Source organism: Taudactylus pleione, unplaced genomic scaffold (assembly GCF_031769625.1).
Source record: "Taudactylus pleione unplaced genomic scaffold, aTauple2 ptg000259l, whole genome shotgun sequence".
Lineage (NCBI taxonomy): Eukaryota > Metazoa > Chordata > Amphibia > Anura > Myobatrachidae > Taudactylus > Taudactylus pleione.
In genome coordinates this window covers 3358376-3383235 of record NW_028284661.1, presented here as the reverse complement: position 1 = coordinate 3383235, position 24860 = coordinate 3358376, and the positions used below count along the sequence as shown (strand labels likewise).

Sequence of the window (24860 nt, the reverse complement as noted above, 5' to 3'; positions counted from 1 at the left end):
GGATCGGATGATATATCGTTTAGTCTGTACCCGGCTTTACTTTGCTACAAAGTGTTACTTTGGAAAGCATAAGTAATGCCTGTAAATGGTGCATTTCAAGGTCTATTAGCACTTATATTAGAACATCCATCAAGGTTTTCTTTCAACATGAGTACATGCAATTTATCTTGTAAATTATAGCCCTTTATTTATACATTTGGTGAGTAATAATAAAATATAACTTATTAGCACTGTAGGTGTAATGGTTAGCATAATTGCCTCACAGCACTGGGGTCTAGGGTTCAATTCCCACGACAGGTCTAACGGTGTGGAGTTTGTATATTCTCCACGTGCTTGCCTGGGCTTTCTCCAGGTACTCCGGTTTCCTCCCACAATCTTAAAAAATACTAGTAGGGTAAATGGCTTCTGACAAATAACTGGTAATAAATAAACAAATGTATATTTGTAGAGTAGTGATGTCACTTGTGTCATATGTCTCATTGTGACTTTATTCTGTAATGGTAAGCATAATTGTCAGTGAATGTAACACATGTGGATATGACATCATATAAGCATCTTGTTTTGTTTCCAAATGAAAGTTCCCTGTTATAAGGAATAATTACTTCAAAATAAACATATTAGCTCTGTGACCTGTATTTTGTAAGCTCACAAAACCCCCAGTGGCCCATAATATCCATACATTTTATAGCAGGGGTACACTATTTTACATAATACACAGCAGATTTCTATTTCAAATTATTTGTATGGATTATTTCACAATTACAATGTGGTGCCAGGGAATGCACCATAGATGACATCATAAGCTGACAGTGATGTCAGTACACATAGGGGGTCATTCAGACACGCTCGCGAGCAAAGGACGCTCGCAAACGGCTCGATGTTCCCCCACTGCGCATGCGCACGACGGAGGGTCTCGCACCAAAGGGGGCGTGCTGTCGATGTTGATTGACAGCACGCCCCCTTTGGTGGGCGTGCCTGCCAGACGGAGGCGTTCCCATGGGAACGCCTACCGTCTGGAGCCGGCCCCACTGACATCACTAGTGATGTCAGTGGGAGTGATTTTGGCTCTGATAGAACCAAAATCACTCCCGGGCTTGCGGCAGCGAGACCCTACCACAGGGTCTCGTCGCAAGCCCGATGGTCGCGATGGTCAAGACCATCGCGACCATCGTCATGGATGCTCGCATATGCTGTGGGTGGTCACCCACAGCTATGCGAGCGTCCAAGAGGACGCTCCATTTTCAGGGAGGAGGGCCCTGATTCAGAGCGAGCGCTCTGGTCAGAGCGTTCAGCTCTGAATCAGGCCCATAGACACATACACTTACTCAGCCCTATTTGACTATGTCAATATCAAAGGCGCTTTGCATGTTTCACCTCAGACAATGATGGAATAATGATCATACTCGTACAAGAAAAGGGAGGTGATATATTGATTATCTGTCAAACAAAACCATGACATGCCTGTTTCTAAAGTCTGTATAAGGTATGTAGCACATTTGTGAACAGGGATATTATTCTATACATTGTGGAGCATTTATGAAACTGAACTTCAGGTGACTGAAGAAAAGCTTATGTTATGCATAGCAGTTGATTGCTTTGCTTTACTTCTCCTAGATAGATGGCAGTTACATTCTAATTTGTTACTATGGTCAACCTAATTTTTTTTAGTTACCTAGAAATTAGATAACATGTAAAAAGATTAAATGTTATCCCACACTTCAGTCACAGTTCCTGCTAGAAATGAGGAAATGAGGATCCTTGAGATTCAACCTAGTCAGAACAAGGCTTCTATTACAAAATATATATATATATATATATATATATAAAAACATAAATTATAGATAGATTGTTAAAGAATTTTAGGCCTATATATCAAGCCACATTAATGTGATATGTTTTTTCGCTGCGATAAAGTTTTATTTGAGTTATTTTTGCTTTATTTATTCACCCTCTTTATGAAAGTGAATGGACCATCATATGTGGGAGACCTTATTATTTATCACACAGTAGGAAGTAACTGCGCTGCTGTGCTGCTTAGTTATCGCCACATGTGCCATCACTTTTACGGTGACACAGAAATAACTTTCTCTTCATCCTTATTGCACTGTGCATCCTCAGGAGGCGTGCCATCCATGTATAAACATGCTTGCATGCTGCACACAGCACTATAGGTGGTGCTGGACACACCGCTAAGTAGCACTAGATACGATCACAGATGGAGCTTTATATGTCCCTAGGACAGAGCAGGACATATTGCCTTTGGCTATGTGCTACTTGCACAATCTAGCTGATTTTATCTTTAAACAGTAGGCATATATGTTATTAGTCTGTAACAATATTAAAAAAACATTGCAACTTGCACCCCAAGACTGCTGCTCAGTCCTGCTAGGTACACCCAACCTATCTCACTCAATTTACACAAATTTGGAGTAGTCCATAAGCGCTGTCTGAATGTCCACAAAAGGAATCAAATTCAATTCCAATTCCTCTTCTATATATTCTTCTCCAATAACGTTCAATAACCGATACTCTTCCTCAGTCTCTCCACTCTCCTATCGTAACATGGATGAAACTCACCATAAAACGGTGAACAACGTTCCCTTAAAGGTTTCTTTACTGTACACCAGGGGTCTTCAACCTTGGCCCTCCAGCTGCTGTGTAACTAAACATGCTAGCATGCACTGCCATAGTTTTAGCATGCTGTTATATCAAAAAGGTGGCAGTGCATGCTGGGATGTGTAGTTCCACAGCAGCTGGAGGGCCAAGGTTGAAGACCCCTGCTGTACACCCTCAATGTACCAACTCCATCATGTCTCTTCCCTTCCTTTGTAGATAGATGAAATGGTACTCACCAAAAGTAAGCTTGTTTCATTCCTCAAAAGGTTTCTTTAGTTCCTCCCCGCCTAGGGTGGTCAGGTTCATATAGGCACAAAAAAGTCTTATACTATTTTGTATATTTTTAGACTGTTTTTATATGAAATACATTTTTATATTTTCCACTATACAGCCAAATGAATGTCACCTCATACACCCGGGAAGTGAGGCCACTACCTCTGTCAATTCTTAAAGACAAACAGGCTGGATAGATGGTGGTCCACCACATCAACGCCTTACAGACCGGAGTCCTTCCTCAGGATGTGGGCCTATTGGGTAGTGGCCTCACTTCCCGGGTGTACGAGGTGACACTCCTTTGGCTGTATAGTGGAAATTATTCTATTTTGTATATTTATATACTGTTTATATGTTAAATAAATTTTTATAAGACTTTTTTGTGCCTGTATAAACCTGACCACCCTAGGCGGGGAGGAACTAAAGAAACCTTTTGAGGAACAAAACAAGCTTACTTTTGGTGAGTACCATTTCATCTATCGACAAAGGAAGGAAAGAGACATGATGGAGGTGGTACATTGAGGGTGTACAGTAAAGAAACCTTTCAGGGAACGTTGTTCACCGTTTTATGGTGAGTTTCACCCATGTTACCATAGGAGAGTGGAGAGATTGAGGAAGAGTATCGGTGATAAAACGTTATTGGAGAAGAGTATATAGAAGAGGAATTGGAATTGAATTTGATTCCTTTTTTGGACATTCAGACAGCGCTTATGGACTACTCTAAATTAGCTTTTTTGTGTAAATATATGTTGTTGGCGACAGAGAAATTATTTTCTTTAACAATAAACAGAAACAGTATTGCAGCAAAACTGGTTATAACTACATCTACAACTGTGTTTCTTAAATCAAATTTGCATATATACTGATGGAACAATGGAATAATTTAGCATTTTAACTCACCTTATAGTGAAACAAGAAGAGGCCACAAAAAAAGGTGTAGAGTTCTGCTGTTAGTGTGGAAAGGTTGATTGCAGTGGCACTGGTTTTCTTTATAACCACAGGCAAGAAGCTATAAAGGCCAAACATGCAGGCAGTGAAACCCACATACAGCAATCCTGTACAAAATACATACATATCAATAAACACACTAGCACTTACACTTCTATCATGCTAACTTTGTAATGACACAGTTATTAACTTTGTAATGACAAGTTACTTACAACTACCTGTATATCTGTGTGGGTCATAAAAATAACCTATAGATCCCTGTATGGCATCCAACAACCCACCCCTATACTATTTCAGGATGTAGTGGTAAGTTTCAATTAATGCTGACCACACAAATCCCAAGTATTCCTATGTGTGGAGATTGGCTATTGACACACTCTGTACGTGCACATGATAGTACCCGGTATGGCAGTATGTCACCAGGGACTGCTAGGGTTTACTCTGTTACAGTTATCTAAGTAGTCTGTAACGTGACAACTTCAAAGGAATAGAGACTTTTGCAGCCATGAGAGCCCAGGATAGCCGATACCCAACAAATACTTTAATTGCTAGTAAATAGAGAAAAACATGGATGTTCTGATAATGTGGGCTGAGTACAGGAAGGGATTGTGTGCATGACGATAGCTGGGTACACACCTATATACCAGCGGGCCGTTCATCCAATATCGAGAGAACGGCTGTTGGATTGTATAGGTGTGTACGCTGTCCCGATGCAGGAGCATTAGCTGATAAATGGCTTGTAATGCTCCTCCCAATCCCGGTCGGGATTGGGAGGTCGCACCTTATGTACTGTTTAATATTTATTGGTTCGACCTCCCAATCCCATAGAGGCCCGTACACACTGTGCTATGTCTGCACAGTGTGTACGCGGCTGACAGAGGGTCACAGTGGGGACAGACTGTATGGCTGATCGGGACAGTTTTACCCCATCAGCCTGCAATCAAAAAAGTGTGTACCCAGCTTATGAACAGGTGCCGATCCGCACAGAGACACACATGCTTGTCAAAGCAGTATTGATTGTGGATGCCTGAGATCAAATGCATACATTTCAGTGATGACTGCATCTGATTGGCTGATTCACCACTGAAGCTGATAGGTGCTTTTAAAATGAATAAATAAATATCTAGTATTTATGGAAGAGCAACCTTGATTTATATGTACATCAAATAAAATATTATCACAATAGTCATTCATGAGAGACATGCAACCACTGGCAGATTATTCTAATGCATTAATGTTTTGTTAGTCTGTATTACAAACCAAACCACACACAATTATTGGTCACAAATGTATTAATCCCGTCATTCATTCCACATACAGTATTTTACACTGAATTGTTAAATAAAGAGTACCTGGAATGAGCCCAAGGGAAATGTGTTTATGGATAACATGTAATTAAACCCAATGGTCCTTCATCTGTCTTACATACTGTAGTGCATGCACTGTAATGTCTGTCTGCTCTGTGAGGTAAAATGTAATTTCATGGCTTGGTGTTTGGTGAAGAATCTAATTAAAAAAAAACAAATAACTTACTAAAATGTGATCATAATGTTTGTACATGAAATGTACATTGACGTGAAGGTACAGAAATGCACTCATTTGATAAAAATGAAGAACTACGAGATATGTGGCCGGTTTAGGCCTTATTCTACTGTCTCTTAATTCCTTAATGACTGGAGGTTGTTTCTGTACTGCAATACAATAGAATTGTATTATACTTGTGCACATTGCTCATGCAGAATTGGTATATCATTACCATGGTCACCAAGGGATTTATTATTTGCCCTGGCATGAAAGTGGAGTGACCACACCCATGTGTACCAGTTGTGGTGGGATCAGGGGTATCCGGTATTGTGAAGGAACGTTAAGCCAGCTGGTTAGGCCCTTCTTGCCTAACTTGTGTATTACTATTAAATATAGCTCCATGTATTGTAATGGTTGTACAATATTTTTTATCCTGTATTCTTGAATGTCAGACAGGGTCACCCGCACTGCTAGTGTCAATGTTTCTCTTTTCTAGGGTTCACGTATATCTCGGCAAGCATATCAGAAAGGACCTGACACCAAACACATATGAAGACATCATTAATATATTTTTGGTATGCACATTTTTACTGGGTTCATCGGTCATTTGATGTTTTGTGACTTTCAGCACTCACTCACAGAACATAGGCATGCTGCATATAATTTTATTCAGCAGAAGCTGCTTGTGCTAGCTATTCGCATTGTTGTGCGAATAAGACGCATTTGAAGCTAAAAAATTGCACAAAAAATGCTCGGCGCTACCGAGTCACGGCATGGCGCGACTAGAGGGGCTGCTTAACGCGCAAGGAGGCTAGAGGACCCATCTGTATATATCTTTGAATACTGCATAAAATACACATATCTTTGTATACTACATAAAATACACATTTCTGTGCCATGTATACACACACATCAGACTTGCACTGCGTATGCACATTGTGTTGTATATTACAGTTACTACTCTATACATAGAGAAGCAGACCTGGGAAATGAGGGGTGTACAAGCAAAGTCTAAGTATGGGAGTGTATGTTCATGAACTTCATGTAAATGCGCCCAAGGCAGACTGGTTTCAAATGCATATGCGCCATTCAGGAGGTGACTCTCTAGTTGGTGCTTAATCTTTGAGTGAAATATACACTGGTGATGATGGTGATCAACAGCCATCCTAATTGGCTGATTATGTCTCGACCTCCCCACTGGATATACTGCTATATTATAAGAAGGCAGCAATCTATTCACATTATTTTATAGCTGCATTTAAGGTGCCCACACACATAGCGATCTGCACCCAATCCCTCAATGTGTGCGATTTCCCCTGAACTCTCCCCCGGCAGCTCCCCGGCAGTTCTACACACGATTTGGAGTAAAAAGCATCCAATCTGACTTAAGATCTATCTTGCATCTTAACTTTTTTTCTTTTCCAGTGCATTGTGTCCCAGATTGTCAGATCTGCCCTACAGCACGGCAGATCTGATGATGCAATGTGCGACCAGCGGGGACGCGCATCGCATCGTGATCATGAGAGGGGACTCACGATTTTCTCAAGATTTGGCCATATTTTACACGATCTGTCATTCCAATGTGTTGCAATCGGCCATATCGGGTAAAATATCGCTATGTGTGTGGCCAGCATTAGGCCACAACAGTTAAGAATATTTCATTTTTAAATGGGAAGATTACGAATCTTTGTAATTTGTACTTTGATTTTGTGTTTGTATCTGCATTGAATTGTATTTTACACGGTAAACGTGACTTTCAAATGTTTTAATAACAGTAAATGATGGGTTAGAACTGCGCTCTGCTGTATGGGCAGATGGGATGTGAGATGTATTGTTTGTGTCGGGGTGCTGCACCTTCCTAAAAGCAGGAGTACCGGGTCCTGTGTAATGATATAATGGGGTAGAGGGTGCGGAGGGTGCGCTCGCCCTATGGGTGTAATGCTGGAGTAATAGTGTGTTGTGGTCTTTTGTGTTCGATGTTGTTTGTGGAGTGATGGGGTGTAGGGAGGGAAGGGGGTCTAATGGACTGGAGGTGGTGGGTGAGGAAATGAAGACAGAGGCAGAAATGGGGGCCAAAGGGTTTATTGGAAAAAAACAGTACTAATCCTGTTTGGTCCCAGGCACCCAGGTGGGGTGAGCGATCCACTTGGGGGTGTGTGTGGGTGGAGACTGGAGAGGTGAGTGGACCCTTTTAGGGGGCTCCTTTCCGTGCAGTTCAATAGACCGGCACGTTACCCCTGCTGGACCTTTGGTCAACAGTCTTAGGATGTCTCGGGGGGAGGGGAGTGGTGGGTTGGCAGCGGGTCTGGCGGTTGTGGATGTACACCCTGGCGGCGTCCCGCGCAGGGGTATAAGTCTCGGAGTCACTTACCTACCGGTAGGATTTGTTGGTGAAAAAGGCTTGGGCTGCTGGTAGCTGGTGTTAGTTTCCTTTTGCAGATGCGGTGTTGGATGGCTGTTGCGGTGTCAGCGGTTGGAGGAAGCTCTGTGTGTGGTAGTGGCTTGCTGGTGCACTGTGGGGCTTGGTGCACCGCATTGCTGGCGTTCTGTTCCCGCTGCCTGGTGGGTGCCTGCTGGTGTGGATCGCTTAGGGATTGATGCTGGACGAACAGCTGTGAGTGGAGCTGGTGTTGGTTGCTCCCAGGGGGCGGTGCGTGGTCGCCTGGGTCTAGCAGGTGGAGTGGTGATCAAGACGGGTGCGAAGGGCTTTGCTAGGTGTGATGCCCAGCGCGGCCCTGCGGGTGGTGGGTAGAGAGGGTTCTGGAAGCAGCAAGGCTCGACCGAGTTCTCCGCAGGAATGAAGAGCTCTGGTGTAAGCTGGCTGTGGTGTCAGAATGTAGGGGGTCTCCAACGCGTTTCGGCAGGGGCTCTGCCTTCTTCAAGGAGGTAAGAAGTGTGGCTATGCATGTGTGAGGTTTAAATGTGGAACTTCCGGGTTCTGTGTTTGTCAGGTGGTGGAGATGACCAATCAGGGCTAAGAGTGGGTGTGGCCTATGTATCTGATAGGTCGTGGGTGATTGTGCGAGGCTAAGCCTGTGGTTGGGTGATAACGTCACGTGGTTTGGGCAGCCAATGGTTTACTGTGCAGCTGTGGTTGTGTTAGCTGGAGCTCGTGTCTGGGTGCATATGTGGCTGCTATGGGGATTGTGACCGGCTGTGAATGGTCAGCGGCGGTCATGTGGTGTCGGCAGCCAATCATGTGCTCTGCTGGTGTGGGTGTGTATGCTGGGGCTGGTGTGCTTTAATGCATTATGCAGCTGCTATGGGGATCGAGACCGGGTGCAGTTGGTTGGAGGTGGTCACGTGGTTCTGGCAGCCAATCTTGTGCTGTGTAGGGTTTCCGTATGTTTACATGGGTTAAGGTGACAGCTGGCTCTGGCGTGCGTTGGGCGGAGGAGGTATGCGGAGTGTTTTGTGCTGTGTGGAGGATTTAATGAGCGGGCAGGGGCATGTGGCGAGTAGGGTGGGGGTCAAGGGCACCGGGGTGTGTAAGGCAATTATTGTGGAGGTGGGGATGTGAAACAGCATTGTCGTGGTAGTTTAGTCCCGTGGTGCAGGCGGCCAAACGTGTGTGTGTGGGGGGGTGATTATGAGGGTGATGGTTGGTGGCTCGGGTGACCGCAGGGGTCCGGGGAGGTGTGGATGGGCATCTCTCCAGGGATGGTGGCTAGGTGATCGGGCAGGGGGAGATGGAATAAGACTGGTGTGTGTGGCATGTGTCAAGCTGGCAGTGCTGTAGTGGACATTCCTGTTATGTGTATAATGGTGTCTAGATGATGGCCGCGTGTAGTGGGAGGGTGGGAGTAGTGGTTAGTATCGCTAACCTGTATGATGTGTGGAATGCCAGGGTTGTGTAAGTATATATGTGGTGTGGCCAAGTGGTTAAATCGACTGACACGGGGAAGTGTGTGTCAACGTGTGGCGAGGAGGAGTAAGGTTGGTGTGTTGACTAATAGGTTCTTAGTGTGTGGAATGTGTTTGGTGCAGTAGTGTGTAAATGGTCTTGTTGTGGAGAGGGGGGGGGGTGCCGTCTTGGGGTGGTGTGGTCACTATAGAGGCAGGAATGTGTGTGGGGGCTGGGATAAAATGTAGCGTGAGGGGGGGTAGGGGGCAGGTGTGTGTTCATGTTACGGATCGGTGATGTGTGTCAGACAGGAGCCATAGCAACATAGAGAAGCGGGGGGCGGGGTGTGTCTTAAATGTGTGTGGCAGTGGGGTGTAATGGGTGCTTAATGTGCTGGGCGATGAGGTGAGGAGGACGGGGGTGACTCGGATGAGGTCGTGACTAGGTGTATAAGTGTGAGGGCCGCTGTCTGTTGTGTCGGGGAGAGTCCGTTTGGGATGTGGGTGGGGGTGTTGGAATTGGTGGTGCGGGCAATATAAAGGGTATGGGGGTGGTAGTGATCAAGGTGTCAGGGTGTGTATGTGTTAGGGCAGGGTTGGTTGGGGAAGGGGATGTCAAGGTAACGGTGATGCGGGGGGTGAATGGGGATCACTGATTCTGGGTGTCAGCATTTGAAGGTGAGTATGGCTTGATGGGGGTGGTAGGGGGAGGTGGTAGATGATTTAGTGGAGGGGGGGTTTGGATGGTCAGAGGGTGGAAGGTCGGATTGTCTTGACATTTTAAGAGGTTGAGTACGCGGGGTTGCGTGGGGATCGGTGTTGTTAATGTGTCAAGTATATGGTGGCCGTGTTCATTTGGAGATGACTGATTTAATCTCGTTATCGATGTTTAGTCCTTTGGGTGCTAGTGTTTTGAGGGTGAAGATCCACCGGAGTTCTTCCTTGTTTAGGGTCTTGGTGTGGTCCCCTCCCCTCCAGTTTTTCTTGATGTGTTTAATGCCTGTGAATCTGATGCCTGTCGTGTTGCTATGGTGGTGTTCTTGGAAGTATATCGGTATGCTGTGGTTGTCTGTCTGTTTCGTGATGTTTCTGAGGTGTTCTTGGATCCTGGTTTTAAGTGGTCTGGTGGTTCTGCCGATGTATTGTTGGTTGCAGGGGCATTGTATAAGATATATGACGTTCGTGGTGTTGCATGTTATGTGTTCCTGTATTTTGTATGTTTCTCCTGTCTGTGTTGATGTGAATGATGTGGTGGGTCTGGTGCTGCGATATTTCAAGGTGGTACAGTTGGTGCACGTACCGCAGTGGAAAAAACCTTGTGTGGGTCTAGAGTTGTCCAGGGTAGTTTGTGAATATTAATAACAGTGTATAGACATTTCATTACAGTATTATACAAACTGGACAATGTGAGCCTGTTGCGGAGTGAGTACTATGCATTTTGTACATATCAAACCTTTTGACTGGAGAGGCAGAATGGAAGTGGAAAGAGGCGTAATCATGTAGGTAAACTTCAGCAAGAGCTTGTCTATGCAAATACAGACTAGCAATTGTGTGCATAGATGCCGGCTAGGAGGTGCATCTTTTACACACTGATGATGAGGACATGTAGTAAAGTAGGCGGGGATCCTGCCAGTACAGACGTGTACACATTATGAGACGCGTATAGCTTTGTATGTTTGCGGAAATGCTAATATTTTCATGCACTTCTCATCTGAGTCATTTCTACCCTTTTACTACAAACTCTGCATTGGCCCATGAGTAGCAAAAAGCGTTAAAACACTGTAGAGATCAACTAGGGAATTACTGGAGAAGATAATTACGTTATCTTATCCATTATCCTATTGCTGAATAGTGGATTTCCATAAAAAATGCGGAAATTATGATTTCTGCATTTTTTATGTAAAAAAAAAATCATTGCTGAATAGGGTATGCAGTCGGGAAGCCGGTGGACCATGGACCTCATTCAGAGCCGCTCGCAAAAAGCGAGCGCTCGCTCTGAATGAGGGCGGCCACTTTTCTTTTGAAAGGCGGCCTCCTGGTTACCACCCATAGCTTTAGCGAGTGACTAGGTGATGGTCGCGATGGTCGAGACCATCGCGACCAACGGGGCTTGCGACGAGACCCTTGCGGTAGGGTCTCATCTACCGCAAGCCCCAGGTAGCTTCCTGCTCTAGCAGAGCAGGAAGCTCCCTACTGACATCACTGGTGATGTCAGTAGGGCCGCCTACAAACGGCAGGCGTTCCTTCAGTAACGCCTCCGTTTGTCCGGCCACCCCCCCACCCCTCCTACAAAACGAGGCGAGCTGTCGATCAACATTTTTTTTACACCTTTTGTAGCGAGCCCCGGAGCGAGCGAGCGGGGACTGCGCACGCACATTGCAAGCGCTGCACGTGCACAGGCCCTCACCATCGACCCGCTTGCAAGCGCATAGCGCTTGCGAGCTGGTCTGAATGAGGTCCCTAATCCCGACAGCCGGCTTCCCGACTGTCATATCCCAGCAAGGGTCTAAAGACAGGCATTGATATGCCGATGCCTGTCATTAGACATCCCGATCGAAGGGACGCCGGGCGCCGAGCACGGATAGCCGCGGGGGGAGGGTTAGGTTTAGGGTTCCCGGGGGGGACTTAGGGTTAGGCACCCCCCGGGAGGTTAGGTTTAGGCTAGGGGAAGGGGGGGTTAGCGTTAGGCACCCCCGGGGGGGACTTAGGGTCAGGCACCCCCCCGGGGGACTCTGGTGTAGGCGGCGGGGAAAGGGGGGGTTAGGTTTAGGTACTTAGAGGGGGGATTAGGGTTAGGCACTGGAGGAAGTTTAGGGTTAGGCACCCCTAAGGGAGAGTTAGGGTTAGAGGGTAGAAGTAGGTTAGTATATACTTACCTTTGACAATCGGGATTTCCTCCTCTGCCGGGATGCCACAGTCGGGATTCCAACCGCCGGGCATGGGTCCGGAGGTAAATCATACTGATTTCCTGAATAGACCCCAAAAGGTTTAAACTTTATAATTGTTTATGCAAAGAATGTTTTGTAGAAACTATTGTATTTGTAGCATGTAAAATCAGTATAGCAACTGTTTTTTACATAGATCTTTTTATTTTTCGTTTTACCAGTGAATAGATAACCTGATCCCTTTTCTTGTGTACTAGTATTATCTGCTTCAATTGTCTTTCTGCCACAACATCTCCCATCTTGCTCAGGTGTCCTTTAGGAGCCTACCTTCAAGGCAGATGCCTCCTCTCCCCTAACCTAAAATCAATACTGTTGGGGCTATATGCATGGCATCTACAGTAGTTGCTCAACAGATATGCCAAGTATATTTCAGCGTATAAACATAAATACAATTGTTTACTATTTTATATGCATGTATTTATAATTAAATACATTTTAATGAGCATGTATTAATATAACCATATTTACCGTGTTAACCAAAGGCCCAAGTACTTCCATCATTTATTTAACGGACTTATACACACTTGTTTAATAAAACAAACATACAGTAACATACTATTAAATATCAGTTTGGGCAGACGTAGATGTATGTATGTAACATTCTGTATGCAGACATAATTTACTGCTCTCTCATTTGTATGTTTTATGCACAGTTTGCTCTGGGCAATTTTATTTCTTAAGAATTATGCATTTGGATTTTGCCTAAGTATTTGTTTTTATGGTCATTGCTGTTAATAGTGTTCTTGTTCTGCTGGCTCACATTAGAGGGAAAGTGTCATCCTCTGTGATTTTATTTTCACAATGATCTCCTAATATTGCTGTTCTGTGCCTAAGATAATGGTGCAGTAAATGTTATCTAAGCCAGTAGGTGGAGAACTCATTTAGGAACGTTATGAAGCGGCTCTGCATTTGATAAATTGCAAGGACTTTATTCATTGTTTAGCTAAGAATTATTTATAGCAGAACTGAAGAAATGAAATGTCTTACCTACTTGCCAGTCCCAAGGTACTTTTAACAACTCCTTGTGTTCCATTATTGCTCTGAAAGGAAATATAAGTTTCATTTTAGACCCATTACATTCAGTCAATCTAAAATAGGATCAGTTATAGATATAACAAGCCTATTCTCCCAGTGTATCAGGTGCACAAAATGAATTATGACTTGTCCCTGAAATAATGTGTAACAAAAAATATTTTAGCCACAGCCGTTGACCTAAAATTCTTACAAAGAATCACACTGTATTGTTTGTTTATAGCAAAATATAACTATTTCCCCTTTTAAATAAGCAATGTAACCTTATTTTCTCGCCATAAGCGAAGATTGCAGTGACAGTTTCCATTTTTGTTAACTGGACTGGTTCTTTGTCACTGACTTTTGGAGGCAGATGACTGCAAAGGAAATACAAGAGTAAAATAACTGAGCACATTTTAAATAAGAAATAATTAATAGCTAATAATATAAATACTGAAACACTGATTAGGAAGGTTATGGTTTAAGGTTTAGTAAAAACAGACTAGGGGGTAAATTTATCAAAGGTCGATTTGCAGAGTGATTTAGCTCTTTTCAAGCCGACTCAAATCGAATGTTCCAAAACCAGTATTTTTGCCAGATTTACTATTGTTCGATTTGTTTTGTGATTTGCAAAACAAATTTGATTTGAGTCGGTTTTGAACAGTGATATTTGCTGTTCGATATTGCATGTTCATGTACAAATTGAATGGCAAATCACACTTAAAAACGAACTGCAAATCCCTGACAGCACAGAACTGCTTCATGCTTTCACTTTCAGCATGAGCAGGTCGTTCTCGCACAGATACATGCAGACAGGGGCGTAGAGAGCCATGGGGGGGCCTCGGTAAAGAGGGGGCGTGGCCTAATTGCAGAAGGCGTGGCCACGCCCCCTTGAAAAAAAAGTGTTTCGCAGCGTTGGGGAGGGGGCGCTGTGAGCCCCTCAGCCCGGCGCAAAGCCAGTGGGGGGCGCGATCAGTGTGATCGCTCCCCACTTCAGGCATAGGAGATTGCTGTGGCTGCTACTTAGCAGCCGCAAGCAATCTCCCGCTGCAGCCCAGCACACGCTGTGTGCTGGGCTGCAGCAGAGGGAGGGAGGAAGTGAGGCGGGGGGTGGCACCAGACCCGGGCCCCCGCCGGGCCCCTCTGGAAGCCCGGGCCCGGGTAAACTGTACCCGCTCCCCCCCCCTCTCGGCGCCCCTGCATGCAGACATCAGTGAGATGCCTGCATGTATCTGACTGTAACAAGCAACCAAATAGTTAAAAGTAAAAAAAAAAGTGAGGTCGCCCCCAAATCAGAACCAGCCCCGGACTTTGCAAACCCAGGTCTGGTTGACTAAGTACAGGGAAAAAATTGCGTAGGGTCTCCCTGTACTTAGTACAACCAGCACTGGGCTATGGGAATCAGGACCTCATTCAGAGTCGGTCGAAGCGGCCGCACGGTCGTACGGGAAAAGGGGCCGGATATTCAAATGATTCCCTCGCAAGTTGCGTCCCTAAGTTCGGATCGGTTGTTGGCCGACCAAGGGGAGGAAGCGGTCGGAAGTCAAAAAGATACGCCCCCTTCTCGTGCGCATTGCACGTCATCTCCGGGCATATAAGGATTAATCGAGACCATCGGGAACCATCGGAACTGGTCGTAGAGCTTAAGGTTGACCATACCCTTTCTTAAGCTCTACGATCATGTCAGTGTAAAAACCTCCATGTGCCATAACGCTACTTTGTTAATTATGCACTCCCATAATCCGTATGCACTCCCATAAAACGCTGTAATGAGGCACGCCTGCGTTCGGATCTCCACTCCCCCGTTTTCAAGCACCTTCCCCTGTTACCACCCACAAACTCCTCAATTTGTCACTCAAACTACCGACCTGGCTGTGTTCAAGGAGAGAGAAATTTGTAATCGTAGCGCCTAGTTTGCGCACGCGCATTGTGAACTTTACGCATGCGCAGTATAGCGAACATTGGTGGCGTACGACCGTGCGGCCTCAACGACCAACTCTGAATGAGGTCATCAGTGCTGGTTCTGGAATTACAGGGAAAAATTTGCGTAGGGTCTCCCTGTAATTCACAGAACCAGCCCTGGACCCTTTCTAATGAGGCACTGATGCCACAGCCAGGGGAGCCCTATCACCAGGCCCCTCAGCTGCAGCATCAGCCCTGACCGCTAGTCATCCCAGGCCAGGGATCCCTGGGGAGTTGGAGACCCCTCCAATAAAGGGGTCTCCATCTCCAGGGCACCCCTAGCCTAGGCTGATAGCCCGAGGCAGGTTGATTGTGTTAGTGTAGTGTAAAAATAGAAGAATAAAAACATTGTCTTTACAGTAGAACTGCAGGTCCCAGCAAGCCTCCCCTGCATGCTGGTACTTGGAGAACCACAAGTACCAGCATGCAGGGCATTAAGGGCCCACTGGGACCTGTAGTTCACCTGTATAGAAATGTTGAAAGGAACACACACACCTTACACAGTATAAGTTTAATACATACATACACACTCACACAATACTCACCTATATTACCTCGAGTGGTCCCCTTGTCCAGTAGGCATCCATGGGTCTTCTTAAAGTAACAAAACGATAAACGCGACCCTCGTACTAAGAAATAACCATCTTAACCAGGATGAATATTCCTTCCCGAATAAAGCACACAGATGCGGCTTACTCCTCTGAAGATCCGGGTCTGAGCGTTCATTGGCTGAGAGAGGTCAGGCGCTGCGTCATTTTTTACTTTTAACTCTTTATTTACTTTTTGCAGTCAGATACATACAGGCATCTCACTGATGTCTGCATGTATCTGTGTCAATCCGACCTGCTCATGCTCAAATCGAAAGCATGAAGCAGGTCTATTCATTTGGGGATTTGAATTCGATTTGAAGTCCGATTTTGAGGTCGATTTCAAATTGAATGATAGTAAATAAGGGATTTGTGTGTTGGGCTGTGTAAAAGTACCAATGTTTTACCGATGTTTGATTTGAGGCCGATTTGAGAAAAATTAGATTTGAAATTCGATTTTACATTCGATTTGGCCTTTAGTAAATACCCAGAAGCAAAATCGAATACAAATCGAATGAGAATCGCACCTCAAATCACTCAAAATGCAAAATCGACCTTAAGTAAATTTATGCATCAGCACACAAACAGATCAGGATCAGTACACAACATTGAGATCAGGAACAGTACACAACATTGAGATCAGGATCAGTACACAACATTGAGATCAGGATCAGTACACAACATTGAAAATGTTTGCAGCTGTTCTTTTTTATTATACATAAAATGTAGCATTATGCAATGCAGTAATGCACTGCGGTGTAACAGCTGCTTTCACAGGGTTTGTGTTTTGGTTTTTTTTGCTGTTGGAGTTGAATTTGCAAGTTTCAAATTATATACAGTTATAAACTTGCTGAAAAAGTTGGATTGGTTGCAGCAGTGTAATCATTCTAGAATGTAAACTGCAATTAATGGTTGATATTTATAGCAGTCGCTGGCACTAGCAAACCACATATGATTGTCTGTTCTGAATGTTCTGCTTACACTGATTGGTGTTTTCTTCACTGCTCTGCATATATTATGCTTTTTTTGAGCATGTTTTTAGCAACTTATTTATTTTTATCGCTTATGCAAGATGGGCGGCTTTTATGTTGTATTTATACAGGTATTTGTAGTTTGCCTAATAGGGAATCCTTATATTGCACATTAAACTAATGCTTTACAACATGGATTCAAGTAGGATCTAATTGTATGCGTTGTGTGCCTGTGTAAACCAGTTGCATATTCTGCTGTTGCCAACCGGAATGCATCTAGAGCTCTGTTTAAAGGCAGAAATATACTATTATTGCATGCAACGTTTTCAATCATAAAGTGCAGTACACAAATTAGTACTTGACTCATCAGCCCCATCATTTTTTATAAGTGTCAAGGCCGGCCCTAGGCATAAGCATTATGCCTAGGGGCATCCCAAGTCTAGGGCCAGTGGCGGATTGGGGCAGGGGTCGCCACCGGGCTGCTACCACAGCCTGAGCTCAGCTCCGATTGTGCAGCTGTCAGAATCAGCTTCTTCGCATGCACAGAAGTTCATTCTGTTCTACAAGTAAAATGGACGCGAGAGGGCTGCTGCACATGGCCAGCTTCGCAGGTGGGCAATAACTGGGTCAGTGTGTGTTGTTGTGTGTGTGTGTATATATATATATACATTCCATAGACAAAAACCTTACGGTTTCACATGTTCCATTAAGGCTACTTAGACATGATCTGAAATTTCACAAAACCTATTGATTTTCTGCCACTCAAACTTCAAAAAGCAATGAAATTACGATGTGTGTATTCCAATGAGCACACAATTCTGTGAATTAGCAGCTCCACCATTTTGTGAGTAACAGAAATCTCATTCTGTGAAGTGCTGGATCTGCAGTTAACCACAGGGTGTGATGCATACCCATATCAGTATTGCGCAAGGAACACGTCCATTAAGGTATCAGCCTTAATAATCGTAATTTCATTGCTTTTTGAAGTTTGAGTGGCAGAAAATCAATAGGTTTTGTGAAATTTCAGATCATGTCTAAGTAGCCTTAATGGGTAGCCTGTATTAGGTGTCAGCGGCGGGCCTGGATCCGAGAGAATCCAGTCCTCGCCAGCCATTCTGCCGAGTATGGCAGCGGTGCCCATTTCAAAAACAGTGCCTTAGCGCATTTTTGAAATTCAAAGATGGCCGCCGCGAGCCGTGATTGGCTCGCGGCGGCCATCTTTAAATTTCAAAAATGGCGCTGTGGCACCATATTTGAAATGGGCGTCGCTGCCATTTTCAGCAGAATGGCTGGCGGGGACTGGATCCTCTCGAATCCAGGCCCGCCACCAATGCCCTCAACGCCGCTGGACCCTCCGCCACCAACACCCGCGCCTCCGCCGACACCGCGACCTGCCGCCAACACCACCACTGCTGATGTCCCGCCGCCGCATCCATGTCCCTGCCGCTGCTACCATTGCCTGACGCCGGGGACACCCGCCAGTGCTGGAGACCGCCGACAGGTCTCTGCTACAGCGGGTCGCCCGCACTCCAGCTTTGACCACCAGGGCAGTTCATTAACGGAAGGGGTTCTATCTCTACCCCAGTGTGGGGGGGAACGGCAAATAGGGGTTAAAACAAATAATTTATTAATAAAATTAAATTTAAAAAAATGGCTGGATTGGGGTGGCCAGCTGCCTGCTGCATTTTGATGACCTCATCAGCGGCAGCCGGAGAGGGGACAGGCTAGGAAGGGCAGACGGCATAGGAGAGGCAGGTAATCTAAAAAACCCTGCTCTTGTCTGAAAGGGGTCTACCTGGGAATTTTCTGGGTAGACGCTGTAGTGTGAAAGAGGGGTAACGACCAAATACCCGGGAATTTGCCCAGGACAAATTCCCGGGTCTGAGCAGGAAATTTCCTGGGTCGTATGTCTGAAAGTGGTATAATTGAGAATGTCAGAAAAATGTGACAGTTGGAGCTTTAGATTACTCCCAAATCCTAATTTTTATGTTTTTGCCCTGAAATTTGGCATGCAGCACCCAGTGACAATTCTACCCGGCCATACCAAATTTCAGATCCGTACCTCCTATAGCTTTTGAGGTGTAGTCCCTTAAACACCCTGCCCCCCCTTCGGAATTCTCTATGGATAAATCAATTTTTTTAGATGCAACCTTAATATAAGGGTACAACCTTGCCCTTATATTATGTGTGTGTGGAGCACTGCATAGGGGGAACCACTTCTGGGGGCACTGTATATGAGGCACTGCATAGGGGGGCCCAAAGTATATTTTTGCACCTGAGCACACCACTCTCTAGTTCCACCACTGTATGAATATAGTATATATATAAATAAATTTACACACTAGGGATGGCCACTGACCACCGATGGTTTGCAAATGATCAATAACAAGTGGTTTTGCCGTTGCTAACGGGCACCGATGCTGCACATCGATGGTAGCCCCCAATGTTAAGGAAACATTGGCGGCTGCTGTCTCAAATAATCAATGAATTTTTTTATAAATGGTACACTTGTCAATAGCAATCATTAAAGTATACCATAAAATTGCTATTTTTATGGTACACTGTGTTATAAAAAAACAAATTATTTATAAAATCGTGTTGGATAAGTTTTAAAAATATGCTCTTGACCTAATTCATTCATTAAAAAACCCGACAATTTCTGAGCGTTTTTTGGAGAAAAAAAATTGTCAGTTAAGTGGTTAAACTCTTACGCATCTAAAATGTGGTTCAAGTGTTATAAATATGGTCGATTTTTCATGCATCTATATGCAAACAGCATGGAGCTTTTCACATTCATTTCACTAGCACAATTATAAATTATAAATAGGTAATACAAAAGGGAACTCCCCCCACCAAGTATTTTGCATAAACCCATACTTGCCTACTTTTGAAAAATCATTTCAGGGAGATTGAAAAAGCAGCACCTATGAGCGCGCGGTAAAGTGGACGTGTACTGCTACATCTGAGAGGCGTGTCCTACAAATAAAGAAGAATTTCCCATATGAATAGTGCCCAGAGCCTACTAATGCTCCGGTGGCTGGCTAGCTGCATCAGTCGGCTGCCGGCCGCCGGGAAGAGAGGAGGGGACCTCGGAAGGGGAATGGACACGGGCTCCCTCCTCCCTAAAGATGCCCCTGGCCTGAACCTAACCTCCCCCCTAGTGCCTAAACCTAACCTCCCCCTCCCCGCACCCGAAACCTAATCCTCCCCCCTTAGTGCCTAACCCTCACCCTAGTACCTAACTCCTAAACCTAACCCTCCCCCCCTGCCCCGCTACATACCTTTGGCATCTGGCCGGTCAGGATGCCGGCACCGGGATTCTGATCAGCGACAGTATTATGTCGCCGGTAAGGTAAGTGTCGGCATCCAGAGCGCTGGGATGCCGAACGTATACCATACTAAATACCTACTAAGATATCTTAATCAACAGCGGCTCCTGCTGCCTCTGGTCCCAGCGCCTGCACAATGAATGTCAGGCCCCCGGGACTTGCGCATGAGCGGCGGTAGTGCCGCACATGCGCATAACACTAGACCAGCTTCTCTGTATGGCTGCCTGAAAGGCAGAGCAGCGGCTTCCACTGGAAGCCTCTCTCTGCTTATGGCAGCCTGGACTGGCAGTCCCAGGCAGAGGAGGCCCCTGGGGCTGCCTGTCCTGTGTATGACTGGAAGGTGGCGCTTCCAATAGGACTCCACCTTCAGACACAGTGTAGCCAGTGCAGTCACGGACTGCACTGGTTCACTGAAGTGGAGGATTTTACTTGGGGGGGCTGCAGCCTCGCATCCCCTAGGTAAAATCCACCACTGATCTTAATATATGCATTAATCCAACAATACAATAGGGAATGGGAGAGAAGTGGGGATTACAAAAGAGGTAGATTACTAAAAGAAAACCATGCATCCCAATTCTGCGAGAAAGTTAGTTTCATGTTAAACTGCTGCATAAATGACATTATTTTTACTTTCGGTCCATGCTAGTGAAAATATGTACAGTTGTAAAAAAGGTTAACAAACTATTTTGGCAAGCAAATAACTGGGAATGTTACCCAAATTATTCATATTGGAAAAGGGTTGACCCTTTTATATATAATGGAAGTGACTAAATATATAGGCCTATGACATATATTCTGAATTTTCAGCCATATACATCAAATAGGACTTTTAGATCTGTTTCACTTGTCTGTGCTATAATTATATCCATTAGTTTTCCTAAGCCCTGAACTTCAAAGGCAAGATGACTATACGGAAGTTCAAACTAGTCCCTAAGGGAGAAGTATGTCTAGGCCCAGGGAATTTCACCATGATAAACCATGACATTTAATTGTCCCTTCCCATTAGTGTCTACTCCTATGATTATTTATATACTGTACAATATTTTAATGTCAGGGCTGCAAATTAGGTAACATTGGAAGCACAAAGATAGAAGCCAGGAATTAATTACACTAATTATGACAATATAGACTATGTAACATATTTATCATTATACACATTTTAAATAAGATTGTGGTGTGAAAATATTGATTTAATATCGCATTGCAAAATTAGATATTTTTACAAGTATTTATCATAATAAAGGTGCCAGGACAGAGCTTGTGAGAAGGCTCTGTCCTGGCGATGTGTCTACATTGGGCTTTCACAATAGTGAAAGCCTTTACTTGCTGGGGCACATTTGCACATGCCCAGTAAGGCAGTGCCTAGTGTGCAGGAAGGAGGATGCAGCCAGGGTCTGATAGGAAACAGGCTACATGTATAAAGATAATAAATGTTTGTAATCTATAGCGAGAAAGTGTTTGTCTGTTTGCCCTCTATGCACAGCCAGAGTTTTGTACCTAGATCCACCAAATTTGGCATGGTGGTGTAGTTTGAACAAAGGTTTTTGCCTAGGTTTGAACTTCGTCAGGACCACACACTGTCACACAATCCCAGTAAACCGAGACACTCTTATCCATTTCACGACATGAAAGTCTGAACGTCCAGCGTTCAGACTTTTATGTTGCTGAGGTGCGGGCACCGCACTGAAAGACGTTCACTGAACGTCTTCAGTGCAAGAGCCCAACCTCCCTACATATTAACATGCTGAACCTGACGACCGTAGTCAGGTTGACCGGCATGTGCGATAGATAGTCGGGGTCGGCAAGGACCCAGCGTGCACGCGCATCGCTGGTCCTTGTCGGCTATCCACTAGCAGACTTTCTGCACGTTCTGACCAAAACCTCCTGGTTTTTGTTGCATCGTGCAGAAAGTCGGCAAATGGATAGGCCCCTTTACATTTCACAGGTTCTGGGGCTGAGGGGCTGGCATCATACATACACACACTGGGCCTGATTCAGCATGGTTTACTCTTGCAGCAGCGTACGCAGATCGGTCAATGGTGCGCACTGCGCATGCATATGCAGAACAGTGTGCGTGCGTGAGTTTGCATTGCGATTGCTTTGCGATCACTTAAGCAGAATGAAAGCCATCGCAGAGTGAGTGACAGGCTGTGAGCCTTTGGGGGTGGTCACAGGGGAGTGGTCAGAGAGATGCAGACGTGCCTGTCCATTTTAAGCCGTTTCCTGGGTGTGCATAAATTAGCCACTTAGACGGCATACGCAGACTTGCAGTTTCTGCGGCAGGTCAGATCTGCTGTAATTGTGTGTGAGGGGCCGATGTTACCGATGTATACCCGGGACTGCAAGGTATTACGGATGTGAGATAGCGGTAGTGGGTGTTTCGATGATGGTTTTGCGATTGCATTCATTAACATATTTTCGCAGACTCCCGTGCGTAATCGCAGCTGCGGTCTGGCAGACTCATAAACAGCTCAGTACTCGATACATTCCACTCAAAACATTCAGACTGTGGCAGACAGCATAATCAATCCACAATCTTTGTTCCTGGCAAAGATTAGCATATGGAGACTATAAACAGCAGAGGAGATAGATCACAGTGCCACTGCGGATGGGCCCTCTTCTGTTCGGCAACGGGACTCCAGTCCCGGCATTCCCCCCTGATGGCAGCCGTGCTAGATATGGGGGCATATTCAATTTGGAGCGAAAAGTCCGTTGCCAGACTTGTCGCCGTCATCTGAGGTTTTGGCAGTGATAAAGTACCATCCCCGCGATTCCCCGTATTCAATTTCAAATTGGCGACAACAGGACCCGGCGAAAAGTTAATCGTCGATAAGTCCTATCATTTGGGGGGAAATCAGCCTAACACCCCCCAAAAGATGCTCTGACATAGGGGTTCACTATAGGTACCCTCGAATAGCCCTGCTAAAGGTATGTGGGGTCTTTAAACGGTCTCAATAGGTGCTGTTTTGCATTTTTCAGAAGGTGGTGAAGAATAGCAATTAGGATGTTTTTTTTGGCAAAATAAGTAATTCCTTCAAATTTGGGGTACATGAAAATGCGTGCAAGCATATTTTAAAGTTGCTAATATGAAGTTTTAAAAGATGTGAAAAATCCACCTGCCGTAATTATCTGCAATAAAAAAAACACCTGGGGCATACTTCGGGACCCCCCCAGAGTCTGTTTCGCTAGTTTAGAAGTTTGTCCCCCAACTTTTTTTTGCCCCCAAAACGAAAGTACTTTTTTGGGGTGTCCTAAGGTACTTTTTTAAAAATTTTTGACACAGAATACCTTCTCACCACCTATTCATAGGTGATACTCTTTCGCCGGGTCTGATGCATTGACTTTTCGCACTGGCGAATAGTCGGACAAATTGAGAACGGGCATAAATGGAATCGGCAAAAACGACATCATTGGCGAAAAAGTTTAGCCGAGAGCGGCTTTTCGCACCAAATTGAATATGGCCCATGGTCTTCAAAGTTGGTCTGCAGAGTGATTTCAGGGGGTGATTCAGCTGCGGACGCGGTGACAGGGATCCCGCAGATTCCCAAATATCAGGAATCTGTGCATGTGCCTGACCTGTACTGCACATGTGCTGTACGTGCTGTGATTCCGCACACAGTCCGGCAGCAGACTTTCAGTGGTTGACAGTCTGCTGCTGATTCTGGACGTGTTTCCGCCATTGGGGGGGAGTGGAGAGGCCAGGATCTCTGTCAGCTGATGGAGATTTCCTGGCCTCTTTTACTTATCTGTGGCAGCCGGCTTGCGTGACCCCATGGTCTCTCATCCGGCTGAAAGGATCGCAGATGATCCGATGCTGCACCTTTGCACACAGCTCAGATCAGAAGTGTGATGGCCCTGCTGCATTACATATTACAGCTATCACAGCTGCTAACATGTTAGTGGCTGTAATAGCATATCTGTCCTCAGTTGAATCACCCCCTCTGTTCTGCAGTGATTTCTGAAACTCAAGTGATTTTGGAAGCTACAGATGTGTCCTGCTACATCTTTGCTGCATACGCGGCAAATCGTGCCACACGTCGCAAGATGTGCGCCCGCGAGCAGACACGTTACTCCTAATTTGAATAGTTATCCAGGTTAGACGAGGACAATGTAAAAAAAATTAAGGCTGCAGATGTACTTCAGGGTCTAGTCTTCAACTCGGGGAACGCCAGGTATCCCAGCTAGTAATAAATAAAGCTTACCTTCACACAGGGATCTCTGATTGGTGAGCTGCTGTAACCCGATCAGCTGAGCTGTGTGGTAGGACATTTACTGCGACTCAGTTGACCGCACAGCTCAGCTGATCAGGTTACAGAAACAGTAGCTCACCGATCAGAGATCAGTGTGCAGGTAAGCTTTATTTATTTATTTTCTATTATTAACATTTATTCTCTTTGTGCACTCATCTATCAGACAAAGGCTGATTACAGGCGACAACTCTGGGCTCTGCCCTGCCTGTCAGACGTCAGGACAGGCAGAGCATGACTACGGCTCTGAGACAAATTGACCAAAGCTCCTGAAGATGGCATTAGTTAAGAAGTGTTTGGACTGAAAAGATTGAACAGTTGAGGTGAGGTCACTGGTGATGTCAGTAGGGCCGCCTACAAACGGCAGGCGTTCCTTCAGGAATGCCTCCGTTTGTCTGGCCACACCCCCCACCACGCCTACAAAACGGGGTGAGCTGTCGATCAACATCGACAGCCATCCCTTTTGTAGCGAGCCCCGGAGTGAGAGAATTTCTCTCTCGCTCCGGGGCTTGCGCATGCACCGTGCGCTCATGGCACGTGCGCAGTGCCCCACCGTCGACCCGCTTGCGAGCGCATAGGCACTTGCGAGCGGGTCTGAATGAGG

The 24860-nt window shown here is 45.3% G+C and overlaps 1 protein-coding gene across 1 annotated transcript in view; it reads right to left on the bottom strand.

The window, feature by feature from the left end:
• SLC35F1 (solute carrier family 35 member F1) overlaps positions 1-24860 on the bottom strand; it is a 493863-nt gene that overhangs the window by 62138 nt on the left and 406865 nt on the right. The window contains exons 6-7 of the mRNA XM_088480974.1: positions 13137-13189; positions 3790-3944 (exon numbers count right to left, since the gene is read on the bottom strand). Coding sequence (XP_088337100.1) covers positions 3790-3944; positions 13137-13189 — 208 coding nt within the window. The remainder of the gene's footprint in view (positions 1-3789; positions 3945-13136; positions 13190-24860) is intronic.